Raw genomic sequence first — 17,643 nt, 5'->3', positions numbered from 1 at the left:
AAATGGAGCGGGCCGCAACGCCCAAAAAGCTTCTAATCATCATAAATAGCAAGCAAATTAGCAAGCTAACGCTTCTCTCTTCTCTCTGTTCTTCTACAAAGGAAAGGAAAAAAAAGAGAGGGGAGAGCCGAGAAAAGGCCTCGAATTTCCTTCAGACTCCAATAATCTGAGAGAGAACCTTAAAAAAAACACAGAACACAAAAGAAAAAGAAAACAAAACCTGTTTTTTCTGTTTCTGTCTCCAAAAACCCTAGCTTCTTCTATTATGCCTTCACAACAGTAATAGTAATACGCAGATCCGGTAATAAACCAAAAGAAGAAATAAAGCCCTAACTCTTGAAGACCTGGAATGGCTGAGTTAGGGCAACAAACTGTGGAATTCTCGACTCTCGTGAGTCGAGCTGCTGAGGATTCGTTTCTTTCTTTGAAAGAATTGGTGGACAAATCCAAATCCACCCAACAATCTGATTCTGACAAGAAGATTAGTCTTTTGAAGTACTTGGTTCACACTCAACAGCGTATGCTTAGACTCAATGTCCTTGCTAAATGGTGCCAACAGGTCAAGAAGTTTTTTTTTTTGATTGGTTGGGTTTTTGTGTTAAAGAGTTAATTTGATTCACACTCAACAGCGTATGCTTAGACTCATTGTCCTTGCTAAATGGTGCCAACAGGTCAATAAGAATTTTTTTTTTTTGATTTGTTGAAGAAGGAAATTTTGGGTTTTTGCTCTAGACTTGAATACTTTTGAATTTAGGGTTTGTTGAGATTTTTATGTGTTAAAAAATTGTGGCTGTAAGGAATGAAGGATTGAATTTTTGTGGCTATTGTTAAAAGATTGCTAGTTTAGTTTGGGAATGCTAGTCTCTGGAGTATTTGGGTGATTTTGATTTTTTTTAAAATTGGAAATTTGTGGCTACAGGCAAGTCATTGCTTGGGTGACTAAATGGATAAAAGAGTGTGCAAGTTTTGGTTTGTTAGTTTGATTTTTTAATTTGTTATAGGTTGTTTTGGTGAGTTTAGGATTTATTTGAAATGTAGAACTGGGAAGAAATTCTCAAGCTTTTTCTTGGGACTTGATTTGTTGGAAATGCTAGGAAATTTGGTAGATTTCTAACTGCATTCCAGGAATTATATTAGCGTTCCTTATAAAAGATGAAATCAGATATATCTTCATTCGCAGTCATTTGAATTAAAATTTTCCTCCAAAGTTTTGAACTCGGGAGGAGATACTATAAATTTGCTTTGTTTTTGACTCAGTAGTTGGTGGAAAAAAATCTCATACCCCCCTCTCTAAATGTAAGTCAATGTTGTGTGCAATTAGAAAAACAATATGAACATCCTTGCAAAAGTAAACATAATGGAGGAGGTAACGTATGGGAGTTTATTGTTTCCAGTAGCTTGTGTAGTCAAGAAGCAAAAAAAATTATGATATTTATCTGTTGGTAGATCGTGTTATTTTCCTGATGAACGTTGCTAACATTATCAAAGAGCCAGCCTAGATTTAAATCCAATTATATTAATAGTGCTAGAGAGTTGAATGAGATAGATCAGCATCAGTGCTCAAGCACTATGAACATTAGTTTTAAGATATGTGCTGAAATTTTATTTGAGGGGTTTATTTAGCCTTCTGAAAGTATTTCGGGTTTGAAAATTTCCAAAGCATGTGCTGTGTCTATAGTCAATACATTCATGTTGTGCCATTAACTAAGGCACCAGATTTCAGTAGGAAAAGGTATTGATGGTATTGAATCAGTATTATCTCATGAGATTAGAAACCAACAAACCTTTGTATACATGGTGGGTTATTGCAGTTATGGTTTGTTGGTCGAGATGAATAGGACAAAATTGTAGAATAGGCATCTGCTTCTGTCCATAGTCCTCGTGTACAATCTTATGTGAAAGCATTATGAACATTTGAAGTTTAGAAGGTGGCAACCTTTTATGTACAAGGACAAAAGAAACTAGTGAAAAAACTTCCAACTTCCCAAGTCATCAACTTCATCATCAAAACTCAATATTCTACAATAGCTCAAGAACACATGTCGAACCTCAAGTATTTCCCAAGCATTTGAAATTTAAAAAGTCTTAATTTTGTTAAAATCTAATGTGTTAAAGGTAATTTTATGCTTTGGATTCTTGTGTAAGTTATGGAATAGAAGGCCACTTTAATGTTCAAATAATACTGATTTTTAACTCAACTTTTGCTTTGCAGGTTCCGTTGATACAATATTGTCAGCAACTTCAGTCAACCTTGTCAAGTCATGATACTTGTTTTATCCAAGCCGCAGATTCTTTATTTTTCATGCACGAGGGGCTACAGCAGGCTCGTGCTCCTAGCTATGATGTTCCATCTGCTATAGAAGTACTCCTAACTGGATCTTATGAGCGTTTACCAAAATGTATAGAAGATGTGGGTATCCAGGGAAAATTAACTGAGGTTCAGCAGAAGCCAGCTTTGAGAAAGTTGGACACACTTGTGCAATCCAAGTTACTTGAAGTTTCATTACCAAAGGAAATTTCCAAGGTGAAAGTGTCTGATGGTACTGCATTGCTTTGTGTGGATGGAGAATTTAAAGTTTTAGTTACTCTTGGCTACCGAGGGCACCTTTCAATGTGGAGGATACTACATATGGAATTGCTTGTTGGTGAGAGAAGTGGATCTGTGAAACTGGAAGAATTGCGACGGCATGTTCTGGGAGATGATTTGGAGCGCAGAATGGCTGCAGCAGAGAATCCATTTACAATTCTATATTCAGTTCTTCATGAGCTTTGTGTTGCATTAGTTATGGATACTGTTCTAAGGCAAGTACAAGCACTCCGTCAAGGAAGATGGAAAGATGTAATTCGGTTTGAGCTCATATCTGATAGCAGTAGTAGTAATGCCACTCAGCTAAATCAAGATGGAGAAGTTGATTCAGCTGGTTTACGAACACCAGGTTTGAAAATTATATATTGGTTAGATTTGGATAAAAACTCTAGTACATCCGACTCGGGGATTTGCCCATTTATAAAAATTGAACCAGGACCCGATCTACAGATAAAATGTATTCATAGCACTTTTGTTATAGATCCTCTAAATGGAAGGGGGGCGGAATTCTCCCTTGACCAGAGCTGCATCGATGTTGAGAAGTTGCTTCTCAGAGCAATATGTTGTAATAGATATACTCGTTTGCTTGAAATTCAGAAAGAGCTGGGAAAAAATGTTCAGATCTGCCGTGCTGCAGGTGATGTTTTTCTTCAGTTCCACATGGATGAACCTGATGTTGACCATAAAAAGGTAGGTTTTCATTTAACATGGATTTTTCAACACATTTTGCTTGAGCTTTTAGAAATTCTCAAATCAAGAAACTTGTGGTGCATAAATAGTGAAGGAGCCTTAGTTCCTCTGGTGTGTTTAAGACTGTCTTCATGGAGGATAATTACCTTTTTGTTTGGTGCATTTATTTTTTTGTATCTATGATCTTAAAGGCATATCATTCCTGAATTATTTTTTTCCCTTTATTGAATTATATATGCAGAAAGAAACTAAGTCTGATGGTGGGGATCAAGAGGGGCAGGAAGTACTGCATGTTCGTGCCTATGGATCATCGTTTTTTACCCTTGGAATAAATATAAGGTGTCTTCCCTTGACCCATGCATATGGAACGATTTTTATTTCATCTGCATGTCTGCTTCTGGGTTGTCTAATTCTTCCTTTGTGTGTGGAAAAGCTAAAACAGGGGCATAATAAGGATTTTGTAACTTTCAATTTTCTTTTTTCTTTCTTTTAAAGGATAAATAGTCATCATCTAGTATGCATATGCATAAAGAAGGGCAATTTAGACTGCTGGTATTGATATGCTAGAAAAACTCTTGAATAAGCTGTCCATCCTCGTGTACAACAAACTTCTTTGTTGCATAGTAGAAACCGTACACAATAAGGCCCTGTTCTATTACATTTAATGCCTGTTAGGGGATGCATTTCTCACATTTTCTACATTGTCTGAGTTTCATTTTTTTACTTGCAGGAATGGCCGTTTTCTCCTCCGATCATCCCAAAATATAATTACACCTTCAGTGCTGATAGATTTTGAAGAAGCTTTAAATCAAGGAAGCATAACTGCAGCTGAAGTTTTCATTAGTTTGAGGAGCAAAAGTATCTTGCAGTTATTTGCATCTATTGGCAGGTTCTTGGGTCTCGAGGTAACTTTTAATTTTGAGAAAAAAAATGAATGTTATTAGATCTGATTAAATGGCTCTGAATTTTGAATTTTGCCTAGGCATTCATGGGTAAAAGTCACTAAAACATAGGATATGAATTTTGCAGGTATATGAACATGGTTTTGCTGCAGTGAAAGTACCTAAAAACCTTTTGAATGGTTCAACTATGCTGCTAATGGGGTTCCCAGACTGTGGGAATTTGTATTTTCTGTTGGCACAACTTGATAAGGATTTCAAACCTCTGTTTAAGTTGCTGGAGACACAACCAGATCCATCTGGAAAAGTTCATTCTTCTAGTGACTCAACTGCTGTAATGCGCATGAAGAAGATCGACATTAACCAGATGCAGATGCTTGAAGATGATCTGAGTATTGTTGACCTGGGAAAATTGAATCGCCTTTTGCCTAATGCCTCTCCTTATAACCAGACGTCCGAACATGGTCTTCTATCTGAATTCCGTCTAGAGGGTCCCATGCCAATTGCAGGATGTCCTCCATCAAGTTTTTCATCCGTTGTTGATGAAGTGTTTGAACTTGAGAAAGGGGCATCTGCACCTTCATTCCCACTTCAGAATGTTACCTCATTCAATGCATCTCCTGCTTCTCATTTTGGCTCTGTTCCGACAAATCTTCATACTATTAAAGCTGGAACTCCTTCTCCTAAGTGGGAAGCAGGCATGCAGGGGTCGCAAGTTAACAGTGTTGCAAAAGTGTCAAGTGTGGCCTCTCACTTTAACGGATCCTTGTATCCATCAAATAACCTGAAGGGACCTGTGCATTCCAGTTCATTCAGTTCACTATCTTGTGGTCTAGGAAGGACCACAGCTGTGAAAATATTATCAGCTTCAAAATCTGATCAGGATTTGTCTTCTCTTAGATCTCAACATCTGGTTGAGGTTGGCACTAATTCCGCAATGGACGATGATCATCTAAGACTGCCGAATGATGCATCAAAGGATGCACTATCTGGGATTAGGCCCTCTCGATTGTCATCTCCATCTCGACCAACGGGCTCTCGAATTTCAGCATCAAATGTGAAACCTATTGGAGCCAGAAGCTCACCAGCTGGGTCTGTGGTCAGAGTTGCTGGATCAAGCCCATTAGCTACAACTTCCGTATGTAAGATGCCTTCTATAATTTTATCTGCATTCATTAAATTCACAGGATACTTTTCCGATTTTTATTTTTCTTCTGCTATTTTAGCCATGTTTGACTAGAAAATACCTTTTTCAGCCCATACAGCAGGAGATACTGCAATATCTCTGGGCTCTAGTCATGGTGTATCCATACATGAAAAAAATCCAAGAAAGCGTACAGTTTTAGACATGTTGAGCATGATTCCATCTCTCCAAGATATAGATGCTAAAGCAGGATTTTCTAAGAGAAGAAGAACCTCAGAATCAGCTCACTTTCAGAAGGTTTCTTCACAGATGCTTGTATCATCAGAAATGGTCTATAAAAATAATAGATACAGCTATGGGAACCTTATCGCGGAAGCAAATAAAGGGAATTCACCTTCAAGCATTTATGTCTCTGCTCTTCTTCACATGGTTAGACATTGCTCACTTTCCATTAAGCATGCTAGACTAACTAGCCAGATGGACGACTTGGACATTCCATATGTTGAAGAAGTGGGTCTAAGAAGTGCATCCTCAAATATATGGTTCCGACTTCCACTTGCGCGAGGCGATTCATGGCAACATATTTGCTTGCGTCTTGGCAGACCTGGAAGCATGCATTGGGATGTCAAAATAAATGATCAGCACTTCAGGGATTTGTGGGAACTTCAGAAGGGAAGCAGTGGCACTCCCTGGGGTTCTGGGGTCCATATTGCGAATGCATCTGATGTGGATTCCCATATTCGTTACGATCCAGATGGCGTTGTCCTGAGTTACCAGTCTGTTGAGTCTGATAGTATAAAGAAGCTAGTGGCAGATATTCAAAGGCTTTCTAATGCTAGAATGTTTGCTCTTGGAATGCGTAAGCTGCTTGGAGTAAGAGCTGATGAGAAACTAGAGGAAAGCAGTGCAAACTCTGATCTTAAAGTGCCCATTGGAGGAAAAAATGCTCCTGAGGGAGCTGATAAGTTGTTTGAACAGATGAGGAGAGCATTTAGAATTGAGGCAGTTGGACTGATGAGTTTGTGGTTTAGCTTTGGTTCAGGTGTTCTAGCTCGTTTTGTTGTTGAGTGGGAATCGGGTAAAGAAGGGTGCACATTGCATGTTTTACCTGACCAACTTTGGCCTCATACTAAGGTGTGTTATATTTTATTTTTGTTTGTGTTCATTTTTTATTTCAATCTTTACTGTGATTATGTTGGGTTATTGTCATCAATGTGTTTATACTAAGTTATTTTGGTCACCTGCATTTATCATCATGACATGAAGTTCATGTGGAGCAGCTCATGTGCTCTGTGATTCACCATCATTTTGGCCCATCTTTTCACTTGTTTAAACCAGCATAGATTTGTACGTTTTCTTTTTCCTGTGTTTCTGTCTTCTCAATTGTTAAATTACTATCTGGTTGCAATCCAGTCCCTTGTTTTTTCTTCTTTTTCATATCTGATTGCAGTCCTGTCTGTCCTGCACCATACCACTAAATTTCAGCTCTCTTCAGATATCTAGCATAATGATATTTTGCTTTGAAGTGCTCTTCTGCAGTCAGCTGGTCTTGCGGTTTGTCCATTGAATTCTTTTTGTGATGCCTTATTGTCAGTAGTTGATTAACACTAAAGAGGCAAAACAGTTTTGGATGGTACAAGTCATGTATTTTACTGATTAATACCATTTTCCTTTCTTAATATATATTTTGATATACCTGGTAAAATTCTGATGCTGTATAGAACCTTTGTTGTTCAGCTTTATCATGGATCTAGTTTTAGTTATTTTTGTTTTGTGATCTTTTGTTTTATGTTGTGTTTGTGACTTAAGTGAGCTGCTCTTACATCTCTAGAATTTGGTATTTTATTTAGTTCCTGGAAGATTTTATAAATGGGGCTGAAGTTGCATCCCTGTTGGATTGCATTCGCCTAACTGCTGGACCCCTGCATGCTCTTGCTGCTGCTACTCGCCCTGCAAGAGCTGGTCCTGCTCCAGCTGTTCCAGGTGCAACAGCAACTGTTGCTTCTATGCCAAAACAGGCAGGGTACATCCAATCCCAGGGACTCTTGCCCAGCAGTTTGGTGAATAATATTAGCCAGCCAACTTCTGGCCCTTTAAGCAATGTTTCTTGTAGCACTGGACCTCTTGGGAATCACAACCCACATAATGTTGCAATGTTAGCTGCTACTGGTCGAGGTGGCCCTGGCATTGTTCCCAGCTCACTGTTGCCAATTGATGTCTCTGTTGTACTACGAGGCCCCTACTGGATCCGGATTATATACCGGAAGCATTTTGCAGTTGATATGCGTTGCTTTGCTGGAGATCAGGTTTGGTTGCAACCAGCAACACCACCTAAGGGAGGTCCTTCAGTTGGAGGATCATTACCCTGTCCACAGTTTCGCCCTTTCATCATGGAGCATGTTGCCCAAGAACTGAATGGATTAGATCCTGGCTTTGCTGGTGGTCAGCAGACAGTTGGACTGGGAAATTCTAACAATCCTAACCCAAGTTCATGTTCTCAACTATCAAGTGTTAATGGAAATAGAGTTAACCTTCCTAATTCTTCAGCAACATCCAGGGCAGCAAATCAAGTGGCTGCATTGAATCGTGTTGGAAATGCTGTTCCGGGATCATCAAATTTGGCTGTCCTAAGCTCAGGATTGCCCATACGCAGATCCCCAGGTGTTGGTGTCCCTGCCCATGTTAGAGGAGAGCTGAATACAGCCATTATCGGTCTTGGTGATGATGGAGGGTATGGAGGTGGATGGGTTCCTCTTGTTGCTCTTAAGAAGGTTCTAAGAGGCATTCTTAAATACCTTGGAGTGCTGTGGCTTTTTGCTCAATTACCTGGCCTTTTGAAAGAGATCCTAGGGTCAATTTTGAAGGAAAATGAAGGTGCGCTCTTGAATTTGGACCAGGAACAGCCAGCCTTGCGCTTCTTTGTGGGGTAAGTACAAGAATCTTTTTTCCTTGTTGCAAGTCAGTGCGAAACTGCAGATAACAGTGTTTGCTGTTATCTGTAATGGTGGTGTATTTTTAAATATTTCCAGGCCATAGTATGTTTGTCTCCTGGAAGGGCTATATGAATTTGCTGTGTCTTTGTGCTGGGACCTTGTTTGGCCATTTTCTTGCATGATCTGATTATTATTTTTTCTCTGCAGGGGCTATGTGTTTGCTGTAAGTGTCCACAGAGTTCAACTTCTTCTTCAAGTACTTAGCGTCAAGCGCTTTCATCATCAACAGCAGCAACAGCAGCAACAAAATAATGCAGCTGCTCAAGAAGAACTGACTCAATCTGAAATTGGAGAAATATGCGACTATTTCAGTCGCCGGGTAGCATCAGAGCCCTATGATGCTTCTCGTGTCGCATCATTCATTACCTTTCTCACTCTACCCATATCAGTTTTAAAAGAATTTTTAAAATTAATTGCATGGAAGAAAGGATTGGCTCAGGCACAAGGTGGGGAGATGGCACCTGGACAAAAACCCCGAATTGAATTATGCCTTGAAAATCATACGGGGTTAAATGTGGCTGAGAATTCATCTGCTGCAAAAAGCAATATCCATTATGATCGGCCCCATAATTCTGTTGATTTTGCACTGACTGTTGTCCTTGATCCTGCTCACATACCTCACATTAATGCTGCGGGTGGTGCTGCCTGGTTACCCTACTGTGTCTCAGTGAGGTTGAGATACTTGTTTGGTGAAACCATGAATGTGTCTTTCCTTGGCATGGAAGGAAGCCACGGCGGCCGAGCTTGCTGGTCACATGTTGATGACTGGGAGAAAAGTAAACAGAGGGTGGCTCGAACTGTGGAAGTGCATGGATCTTCGACAGGAGATGCCCAAGGAAGGTTGAGAGTAGTTGCAGAAAGTGTGCAAAAAAACCTGCATATGTGCCTCCAAGGGTTGAGAGATGGCAGTGGAGTTACTGCAAGCTCTGGGACAACGTGATTAGATAGGTTTACTGCTTGCAACATCAATCTTTGAATTATTTGCAATATCTGGAATGAGGAAAGTAGATAGGGCCTTGCATTGATGCGAAAGAAGGTCAAATGATGGTAACAAGTTCTGTTGAAGATACAGATGACCGTGCAGGACTTTTTGACTCGTTTAAATAGCTGATCCAGTGTTCTGATGATTAGGATGTAAATTATTTTTGCAGATACCGGTATTGTAGCGGCTGTTTTCCTCTGTACAGAAATCATAGTTGCTGAGTAGACAAACTTCGTGACTGTTGTATACCCTCTTAAGGGCATTCCGAAGGTGTCTAAGATTGTTTTCAGACTGTTCGAGGGCATTATTTTTATGTATATGTTGACACTTGTCCATGTTCCCACTTTTATAAATCTCTTGCCGGCAGGGAAGTCGCTCCATTTAAAGATCTGCCACTTTGCTTTTCCATAAAACTAAACCGAGTTTGAAACCAAGTAGTGTCCGAGATTGGCTCACCAGCGTGATGCATGCAATTCAATACCTCCATTGTGTCTGGTGTATTATTTTTATAAGAAGGGTGTCTTTCAACTTGATTTTTTACCAGTACTTGGATAGAAATGAAGATGAATGGATGAGAAGGGCCACACAGGAAGAAGGATTTATGCGCTTGATATAGCTTATCAAGTTTTCGATAATGGTAAGACCTGTTTCCATTTTTTTCATCCTTCTCCTCCATCTTTCCAAGCTGAATCAGGAGCTTGGATTCCTTTTCCTTCCTCTGGTGTTCCATTTCTCCATCCAGAGTTGTTGATTTTGATGATTGTGCTTAAGCCGATCCATTAATGTATTGATAAAAAGCACACCATTCAATTTTCTTTCGAAAAATCAAACGTCTTAACATGAAGCAGCCATGCTGTGATATTCCTCATATAATGTAAAAGAAAGCTTCCTATCCATTTTAGGTCCAAGGAATTGCATCGGTGCCTGCATTAGATCAGCACTCCCATCTGGTTCAAAATATCAAAGCTTTTGTGAGCATTAAGACGCTGTCTTTAATCCGAGGATGACCATCATTTTCCTCTTTTCCATCCATCTAGATTCACTGAGCTGCTTAAAATGGAAGCCTCATTTTCATCTGGTCATCGATTTAGCTAATTCTTAAGAACCCTTGTGCAGCAATATACTTCGTGTTCAGGTACAGATGGATCTGGCTCCTATCTTCCAGACTGGTATCCTAATCTTGCTTCTTGTAAACCACGGCCTCATCGTGCGCTCCATCAGCCCTCTTAATTTGAATGAGCATCGCAGGAAAATAATATTGTTTGCATGTTTGGAATGACACGCCAATGCAGCAGCCGGCAGAAAACAGATGAAATATCTCTGCATCTCGTGTTATTGAAGAAGAAGGTTAAACAATCAAACCTCTATCAACATGTGTCCAGTACTTGTGTAAAACCATCCCCTAGCTTCATCTCATTTTTCAGACAGTTCAAAATTGGCCTGATGTCCACCCATCCTGGATGGCACTTGTCTGAGGAGATAAAAAAATTGTCGATGACTCCATCCACAACCACACTGCTGTGTCCAGCAGTCTTCTTCACTCCTCTATTCTCCATGGTCTCCCTAATCTTTTTGGAGTAGCTTCACCTTCCACTAGCAGCATATATGTTAGACAGCAACGTGTATCCACCTCCTTCCTCAGGGTCTAAATTTAGCGGCTCCCTGGAAGCTATCTCCGCCGTTTCCACGTCCTCTTGAACTTGGCAAGCATTTAGTATTCCCCCCTAGATGGAACGACTTGGTTTCATGAGCATTTGATTAATGATATCTTTTTCCTCAGACAACCTCCCTGGTCGTGCTAAAAGATCTACCAAACATCCATAGTGCTCGACTACTGGTTCAATGCCATAGTCTTTCACAGAACTGAAAATTTTAATCCCTTGATCTGCAAGTCCACTATGGCTACAAGCTGAAAGAACAGAAACAAAAGTCACGTTGTCTGGACTTGCATCTTCCTGCATCTCAGAGAACAGTTGCAAAACCTTGCTTCCATAACCATGGAAAGCAAATCCTGTTATCAGTGGTGTCCATACAGGGCATCCTTTTTATTAACTTCCTTGAAAACCAAAAAAAGCCCTTTCAATACTTCACGCTTGCGATATATGTCAATCAATGCTGAACCCAAGAAAGCGTCTAATTACTCACCCGTGTGCCCACCTCCCTTGATCCAGAGCTCCAGTTTCTGCTGCGGCGGAGACTAAGCTAATCATGGAGACAGTGTCGGGTATAACATTCTCCATCACCAAGTCTATGATTAAATCCTTTACCATTGAAAAACCACCCCTACAGGCATATCCAGTAATCAAAGAGTTCCAAGACACAATATCCCTACAAGGCAATTGATCAAAAAACATCCACGCCTGCTCTAACTTCCCCACCTCAGCACACCCTGCAATTATCATGTTCCAGGAAACAACATCCTTCTTCTTTAATGCACCAAATGTTCTCGAAGCAAGCTCCAACTCCTGGCACTTGACATAAATATCCATAAGAGCATGACCCAGGATCAAATCCGACGACATAGTAGACATCCTCCTTTCCATCCACCCATGAACAGCCCTACCAAACTTCACATCTCCTAATTGCCCACAAAAAACAAGCAAACCCAACATAGTAAACTCATCAGGTTCAAGGCCTAAACCCATCATTTCATGAAACAATCGCATTGCTTCCAAACCAAACCCTTTCTTAGCATAACCAACGATTGTAATCTTAAAAGAAACTCATCTGGACTATGCATCTCTTCAAATACCTGATGTGCAAGCCTCATCAGTCCATTCTCCAAGTACACTTGCTTCATGATGGGGCCCAAGAAAAAAACAACATCTGGTCAACCAGCCCAACCAAACCCTCCCTAATCTAGCCCAACCGAATGCGGGAAGAAATGAAAGCCAGAGGAGAAAAGATGAGTTGGACAGCCTTGGACTAATCTTAATCTAACCTAAACCTTACTACATCTAATAAAACCAGAACGTTTGGTATATTAATATTAAAAATATATTTTAAAAAATAAAAAAATATATGATTTTAATTTATTTCCAAATAAAAAACAAACACCGTTCCTTGCCGCACAGTTAAGCCCAAAACTGAGAGTTGTCTGACAATTTCTTCCCACTTCTTAACGCAGGAAAACATATCCAACAGGATTTATCATGTCTTTGCTTTTCTTTGATTGTTTAGGCTATTAGCCTAGAGCATATAATTAGCTTGGTGCAATTTGTTTTCCATACCTTCCAAGGTCTTAAGCAACACTGATGCAACATCCAGAACATGGGCAAGCCAGAGGTGAGGATACCTTTAGAGATCAAAAGATCAAGGGCAGTCAGGAACCTCTGAATAACTGGCTGACTTGAACCATTTACTGTGGAACCCAGTTTTCAGGGAGAGCTTGCATCTGGTGAGTGGTGCAAGCTCCAAGCTCTATGAGTTGGCCCATAAAATTCCCTCATTGGAAAAAGAAAGAAGGGAAAAAACTAAATGAGATCATGTCTCTCCACCAACTCTTCCTTCAATAATCATTGAAGTAAGAATTTGCAAAAGGGGCACCATTTTTTATTTTAATTTTAAGAGAGGATGGAAAAGGGGCTCTATTTACTTTTTCAGAAGAAAACAAAATCACCCTATAAACAATCCAAGGCAGGCAATTATTTTTTCCAAAAGAAGCTTCTTACAGAACTTTAGAAGACAACCTACTATTATCTATTTCAACTTGCATACAAATTTCTCCAAATACATAATACACATGCCCATCAATCTCTTTTGAAAGGCCCTACATCCCACTATGCAAAGAGAAAGAAAAGAGAGTTCTTACCACTAATATTTTGGTCATTTTCCACTAACCCCGGCCCACCATAGATAATACTAGCACATTAATGGAGGTTTTGAAAGTTTCTGCCTTGACTTAACCATGGCTATAACATCAAGTGCCCGTGAGGTTGACGAAACAGGAAAAAAGAAGTACAATTTCTCTGAATTCATTATTTTTTTCTTTCTTTCAGTAAGGTCGACTAGTGGAAGTTGACACTTGAACTGACTGTCGATGTAACAATGGGACAAGAACAAGATTTGGGACCCAGATGCCTGCTGAAATGATCGACGAGCACACGAAGTATGCACTTTCTTGCTTAGGTTTATGAAGGGGTGTTCGATTCGGTGTTGATGAGTGTTGATGCGTTAGGTGGGCGTGCTCGGAAGATTGCTGAAGCAAGTGATATGGGCATGATGCAGAGTGCCTTCGACTGAAGGAATTGCATGGCAGCTCCAACGTCTTCTTCCATTAACTTAGCTACTTCTTGTTCAGTGTCATCATTTGACCAATTTTCCCAAGATTGCTGATTGGTTCCTCCTTCATTGCCCTCTCCCTTAATCTCATCAAAACCATAACTTAATAGATATGATAAAAAAAAAAGTTCAAGAAAAGAAGTGTTAATTAACATTTCTTCTAGCTCTACTACCTGAACTGATGACAATGGTACATCGGCTACAAGCTGAGCCACAGCGCCTGCTGCACCTAGTCTGCTCATGCTCAGAACCTGATTGAGCATGCAAATGAAATCAAAGTATTATTATGGAGGTCAAGAAAAATAGTGCAAGAAAAATGAGGACAGAAATGCCAGTACTAGTACAGTTCATGTCCCTCTCTAGTTCATGTATTCAATGATGATTTAATTGCAAGCGTGCAGATGCCGACGAAAGGCAGATCCACTTCAGGCTCGACATCTTAACTAATTCATCTAAACAAATATTTAAAGGTCTTCAACTATGTCTAGGATAGTCAAAAGGTTATGGCCCCACCATGATATGAAGAACTCCTGAGAAAATTTATAGACTTATTGGAATCAGAGTCGCCTTCTGGATAGCAAGGTTAGAGCCTGTTAATGCTTTAATAATGCATACCAGAAAGATAATTTTGAATAATATAGGAATATAATCAATCTCCTCGATCTAGATCATAAATCTGTTTGGATAGCAAAGGCGCCTTCCGATTCTAATACCTGGATTTGGAGTCTTAGAAACTTCACATAGTCCACAATTTCATCAAGCATGGCTGCCCTATCTGTCTGCATGGAATTTGGAATATGTTAGCATAGAATAAAATTAGGAACTACAAAAAGATCTGCTAGGGTGAAATTAATCTTGTGGTTTCGGAAAGAAACCGACTCCTTGATGTTGTCGACACTGCAATTCGAACTATTAATTTCATGAGTTAAGAATAAAAGGATTCAACAATAGATACATGCAGAACCAGAATTAATTGGTTGCAGATTCAAAATTTGGAAATTTATGGAGAGGAACAGGAAGAACTCCAGTTGACTGTGTGTAAATGCACCAAGTATATGCAAACCTTGTTGCAAGTGGGAACCAATTCTTGCAACGCCTTCACCCTCTCCGTGATTCTTACTCTTCGCAGCTGCATCCAGAAAACATATGATCAAAAACTGGTTAAAAATATATACCAATACAGAAACAGCTATAGAAATGTTGAAAAAAAATTAAGCATAACGAATTACTTGTTCTGCAACTTAAATATGGAGAGATTTTCCAAGAAACCACACGAATATTCATGTACAGATTCGATAAACAGAAATATCGAGCAAATAGAGATCAAGTTTATACCCTCTCAGCAATACTGTGTGGATCCGTGGCTTGCCCCCGTCTTGCTCGCACCCTTGGCCGTATGCCAGGCGGTTGTGGTACAGCTGAAACTGCTCCTGGATTTGGATGGTTATTAATCTGTGCAAAAAGTTTAAACAACAGATGGTAAATGTTTAGATGCAATGCAATGATGGGGGTTTAAGAAGGAAAAAACTATCCATCAAGTAAAACATATAGTACTCCTTAAAGAGAAGGCAGGCAAAACGATAAATCTGTCAGCATTGACTGCCTTTGCAAGTGATATATGCAGCTACTAATTCACAATGTGATATTTCTCTCTGGGCTTTGATCATTTTTAATGCATGCCTAATTACTAGAACTTCAAGGCCTCTCAAACTATTCTTTTCCCAGGTCTAGGGATTTCAGCTAGAATCAGTACAAATTAATTAGCTGCACATTCACGGTTGCACAACACTTTTCAAGACATGTTCTTGCACAAATTAATTAAACCGATTCAACTAAGGCTGACAATATTGGAAAGTTGGGTCGAATAAGAAATTCAACGAATTTTTAATTTTGACCCCAGAAAATGCCGAAGCATGAAAATTTGAGAAATAATGAACATTTGACCAGGATCAATTCCTGAGAGGGAGTACTCTTCTTTTTATTGGTGAGACTCAACAAGAAAAGAGAAACGCATTCACAAGTTACCTAAGGAGTACTGCAATTATACAAGCGCATGCTGACACTCATCTTTCCACTGAATATTGACAAAGACTACCGCTAGAAATGATGAAAAAACAACTAGGTAGGTACTATTGTACCAATAAGCATTTAGTGCAGTGATACTTTCTCCTAAAAGCACAAGATTCTGAACACTTGAAGAAAAAAATCACATCCTAATGATATTGTCCAACAATTAAATGAAGCGCCATCCAGTCTTGAATATAATTTTTGAGTAACCAAGAATTTAACAACCAAAAACAATTATTATCCCAATCAAAAAGGGCAGTACTTCTCAGTCTCAAATTTAAATAGAAAGGAGAAAATGAAGAAGCTGGTAGTTCTATCTTAGATGTCCAGATTTTACATGGTTGAATAACAAAAGCTGTCCAGATGTAGGTGAATAGCAAGGTGTTTTAGTCCAACAAAAGCTGTCCAGATGTAGGTGAATAGCAAGGTGTTTTAGTCCAAAAACTCATGTTTCTTACCTGGTGAATTTGAGGTGGTCCAGGAGGAGGTGGTGTAGGCCGGATTGATGAATGAATCTGCAGATGTCCAAATGTTGGAAACGAGCTTGTCATGTGCACCGAATCTCTCCCCTGCCACCACAATTACATAGTTACAAATCAACCCTTTGGACCAAATTTACCATTAGCAAGTCATGACCCTCATAGTCTCCGGTTTCTATTTTCCAAATTTTGATGGGCTGGTAATATTATCAAGTTTTTTATCTAATGAGAGAAGAGAAACACAGTAAACTATATCAGTGTTTTTCCAAACTAGCTTAGCAAGAAATCAAAATGTTTCCTGAATCGGAAAACAAAATAATCTATTAGTATCATCATGTTATGCACTCAAAGAAATCCAAAACTGACACACCCCATATATATATATATATATATATATATATATATATATATATATATATGCGCGCGCGACAGTTATCTTTATTCTTACCAAAACAAAATCCAGAAAATGACAAGACAAATGCAAAAAAACAGATACCAAAACCAACTCAAAAGTACAAACAAACAAGCAGACAAGTCCACTTAGAAAACCACCAAGATAGACAAAGAAAAAAAAAAAGAGTAAATAATAAGTTAGCATTAACAAGAGGATTTAGACAAAAAAAAAAACAGAATAACAGCAGCAATTAGAGAGGAAAAAAAGATAGAGCTTACCAAGATTCGAGCAGATTTTATAGAAGGAGGAGTGTTATTGATATTATTGCTGTTGTTGGTATCTAAGGAACTACCACTATCATCTTGCTGTTGCCTTAAAAACCCATGATGCTCCAAGTTCAGCCCTAAAGGCATCATTCCCATGTTATTATTAGCATTACTCCTCAGTAATCCAACATTACCAGCACAAGACCCTAACTGCAACCCCATCATGGGCAGGCTAGTGGACCCCATAACCTCTCCACCACCACCATAACCAGGTGGCTGCACTGCCAAGATCTGCTCGAGGAAATCATCTCCCAACCCTTCAGGTGGAGGATTTCCTGCCATGCATGCAAATATATGACACAAAATACTACTACTATCAATAAATATATATGTGCAAGAAGACTTTGTTTAGCTTGGTATGTATAAGCAGTACTACTAATAAAACTTAGCAAAAAGACTTATATCTGTACTTTGTTTTGTGTTGGTTCTCCGAGAAAGAGAGAGAAAATGCATAGAGATCGAGACGATGAAAGGGAATATATGGGGGATGTTTATGGGAAACCCGAGAAAAAGAGTGCTGTGTTGGTGAATTGGTTGGCAGATCCGGAGCCCAATAACCCGGAAAGTGAGCTGTGGATTCCAAGATGGGATTAATGGGTATGGCCGTTAGCCTGTTACTATTATCTTGACATATTTTGTTCAGTAAAAGAGATGGAGAGGAGAAATTAAGAAGAACATCATATTCAGTGTTTTCTTGAGCTGGTTTTCGTTTGCTTATGGGGTCTGACTTGTGGTTAGTGCTGTGTGTGACCTCCCTGGCTTTCAAAGGATGAGTGAGACCTTGAGGAAATGGCTAAAGTT

The 17,643-nt window shown here is 39.4% G+C and overlaps 2 protein-coding genes and 1 pseudogene across 6 annotated transcripts; 1 reads left to right on the top strand and 2 right to left on the bottom strand.

Moving 5' to 3' along the window:
- The first annotated feature begins 42 nt into the window (after window positions 1-42).
- LOC133669791 (mediator of RNA polymerase II transcription subunit 14-like) lies at window positions 43-9,681 on the top strand. Of its 2 annotated transcripts, none has more exons than XM_062090074.1 (8): window positions 43-559; window positions 2,213-3,277; window positions 3,519-3,616; window positions 4,008-4,182; window positions 4,307-5,318; window positions 5,433-6,454; window positions 7,171-8,246; window positions 8,461-9,681. In XM_062090074.1, exons 1-8 carry the CDS (start codon window positions 350-352, stop codon window positions 9,251-9,253), a joined length of 5,451 nt encoding a protein of 1,816 aa, XP_061946058.1. In that variant the 5' UTR covers window positions 43-349; the 3' UTR covers window positions 9,254-9,681. The 2 variants fall into 2 exon arrangements, with proteins under 2 accessions (XP_061946058.1, XP_061946059.1); XM_062090075.1 differs by lacking the exon at window positions 43-559 and adding an exon at window positions 599-671.
- A 399-nt stretch (window positions 9,682-10,080) lies between these two features.
- On the bottom strand, window positions 10,081-12,852 carry LOC133669792 (pentatricopeptide repeat-containing protein At3g04750, mitochondrial-like; annotated as a pseudogene).
- Window positions 12,853-12,918: 66 nt separating this feature from the next.
- Window positions 12,919-17,643, bottom strand: LOC133669793 (transcription factor UNE12-like). Of its 4 annotated transcripts, none has more exons than XM_062090076.1 (8): window positions 17,253-17,643; window positions 16,795-17,117; window positions 16,102-16,212; window positions 14,912-15,028; window positions 14,640-14,705; window positions 14,290-14,355; window positions 13,750-13,827; window positions 12,919-13,662 (listed from the first exon to the last, which is right to left on the bottom strand). In XM_062090076.1, exons 1-8 carry the CDS (start codon window positions 17,293-17,295, stop codon window positions 13,426-13,428), a joined length of 1,041 nt encoding a protein of 346 aa, XP_061946060.1. In that variant the 5' UTR covers window positions 17,296-17,643; the 3' UTR covers window positions 12,919-13,425. The 4 variants fall into 4 exon arrangements, with proteins under 4 accessions (XP_061946060.1, XP_061946061.1, XP_061946062.1 ...); XM_062090077.1 differs by having other exon boundaries at window positions 12,919-13,656; window positions 17,253-17,641; XM_062090078.1 differs by having other exon boundaries at window positions 16,795-17,642.

This window comes from Populus nigra, chromosome 12 (genome assembly GCF_951802175.1).
Source record: "Populus nigra chromosome 12, ddPopNigr1.1, whole genome shotgun sequence".
NCBI lineage: Eukaryota > Viridiplantae > Streptophyta > Magnoliopsida > Malpighiales > Salicaceae > Populus > Populus nigra.
The sequence above is the reverse complement of the archived record's forward strand: the minus strand, read 5'-3'. Positions and strand labels throughout refer to the sequence as shown.

Excerpts from the sequence above, each read along its gene's own strand:
- LOC133669791 (XM_062090074.1), top strand. The coding sequence starts at position 350 with ATGGCTGAGTTAGGGCAACAAACTGTGGAATTCTCGACTCTCGTGAGT. Across the intron at positions 560-2,212 it reads TTGCTAAATGGTGCCAACAG|GTTCCGTTGATACAATATTG; the intron begins GTCAAGAAGTTT and ends TTTGCTTTGCAG. Across the intron at positions 4,183-4,306 it reads GCAGGTTCTTGGGTCTCGAG|GTATATGAACATGGTTTTGC; the intron begins GTAACTTTTAAT and ends TGAATTTTGCAG.
- LOC133669793 (XM_062090076.1), bottom strand. The coding sequence starts at position 17,295 with ATGCATTTTCTCTCTCTTTCTCGGAGAACCAACACAAAACAAA. Across the intron at positions 14,706-14,911 it reads CACACAGTATTGCTGAGAGG|CTGCGAAGAGTAAGAATCAC; the intron begins GTATAAACTTGA and ends TTCTGGATGCAG. Across the intron at positions 13,828-14,289 it reads TTCTAAGACTCCAAATCCAG|GTTCTGAGCATGAGCAGACT; the intron begins GTATTAGAATCG and ends ATGCTCAATCAG.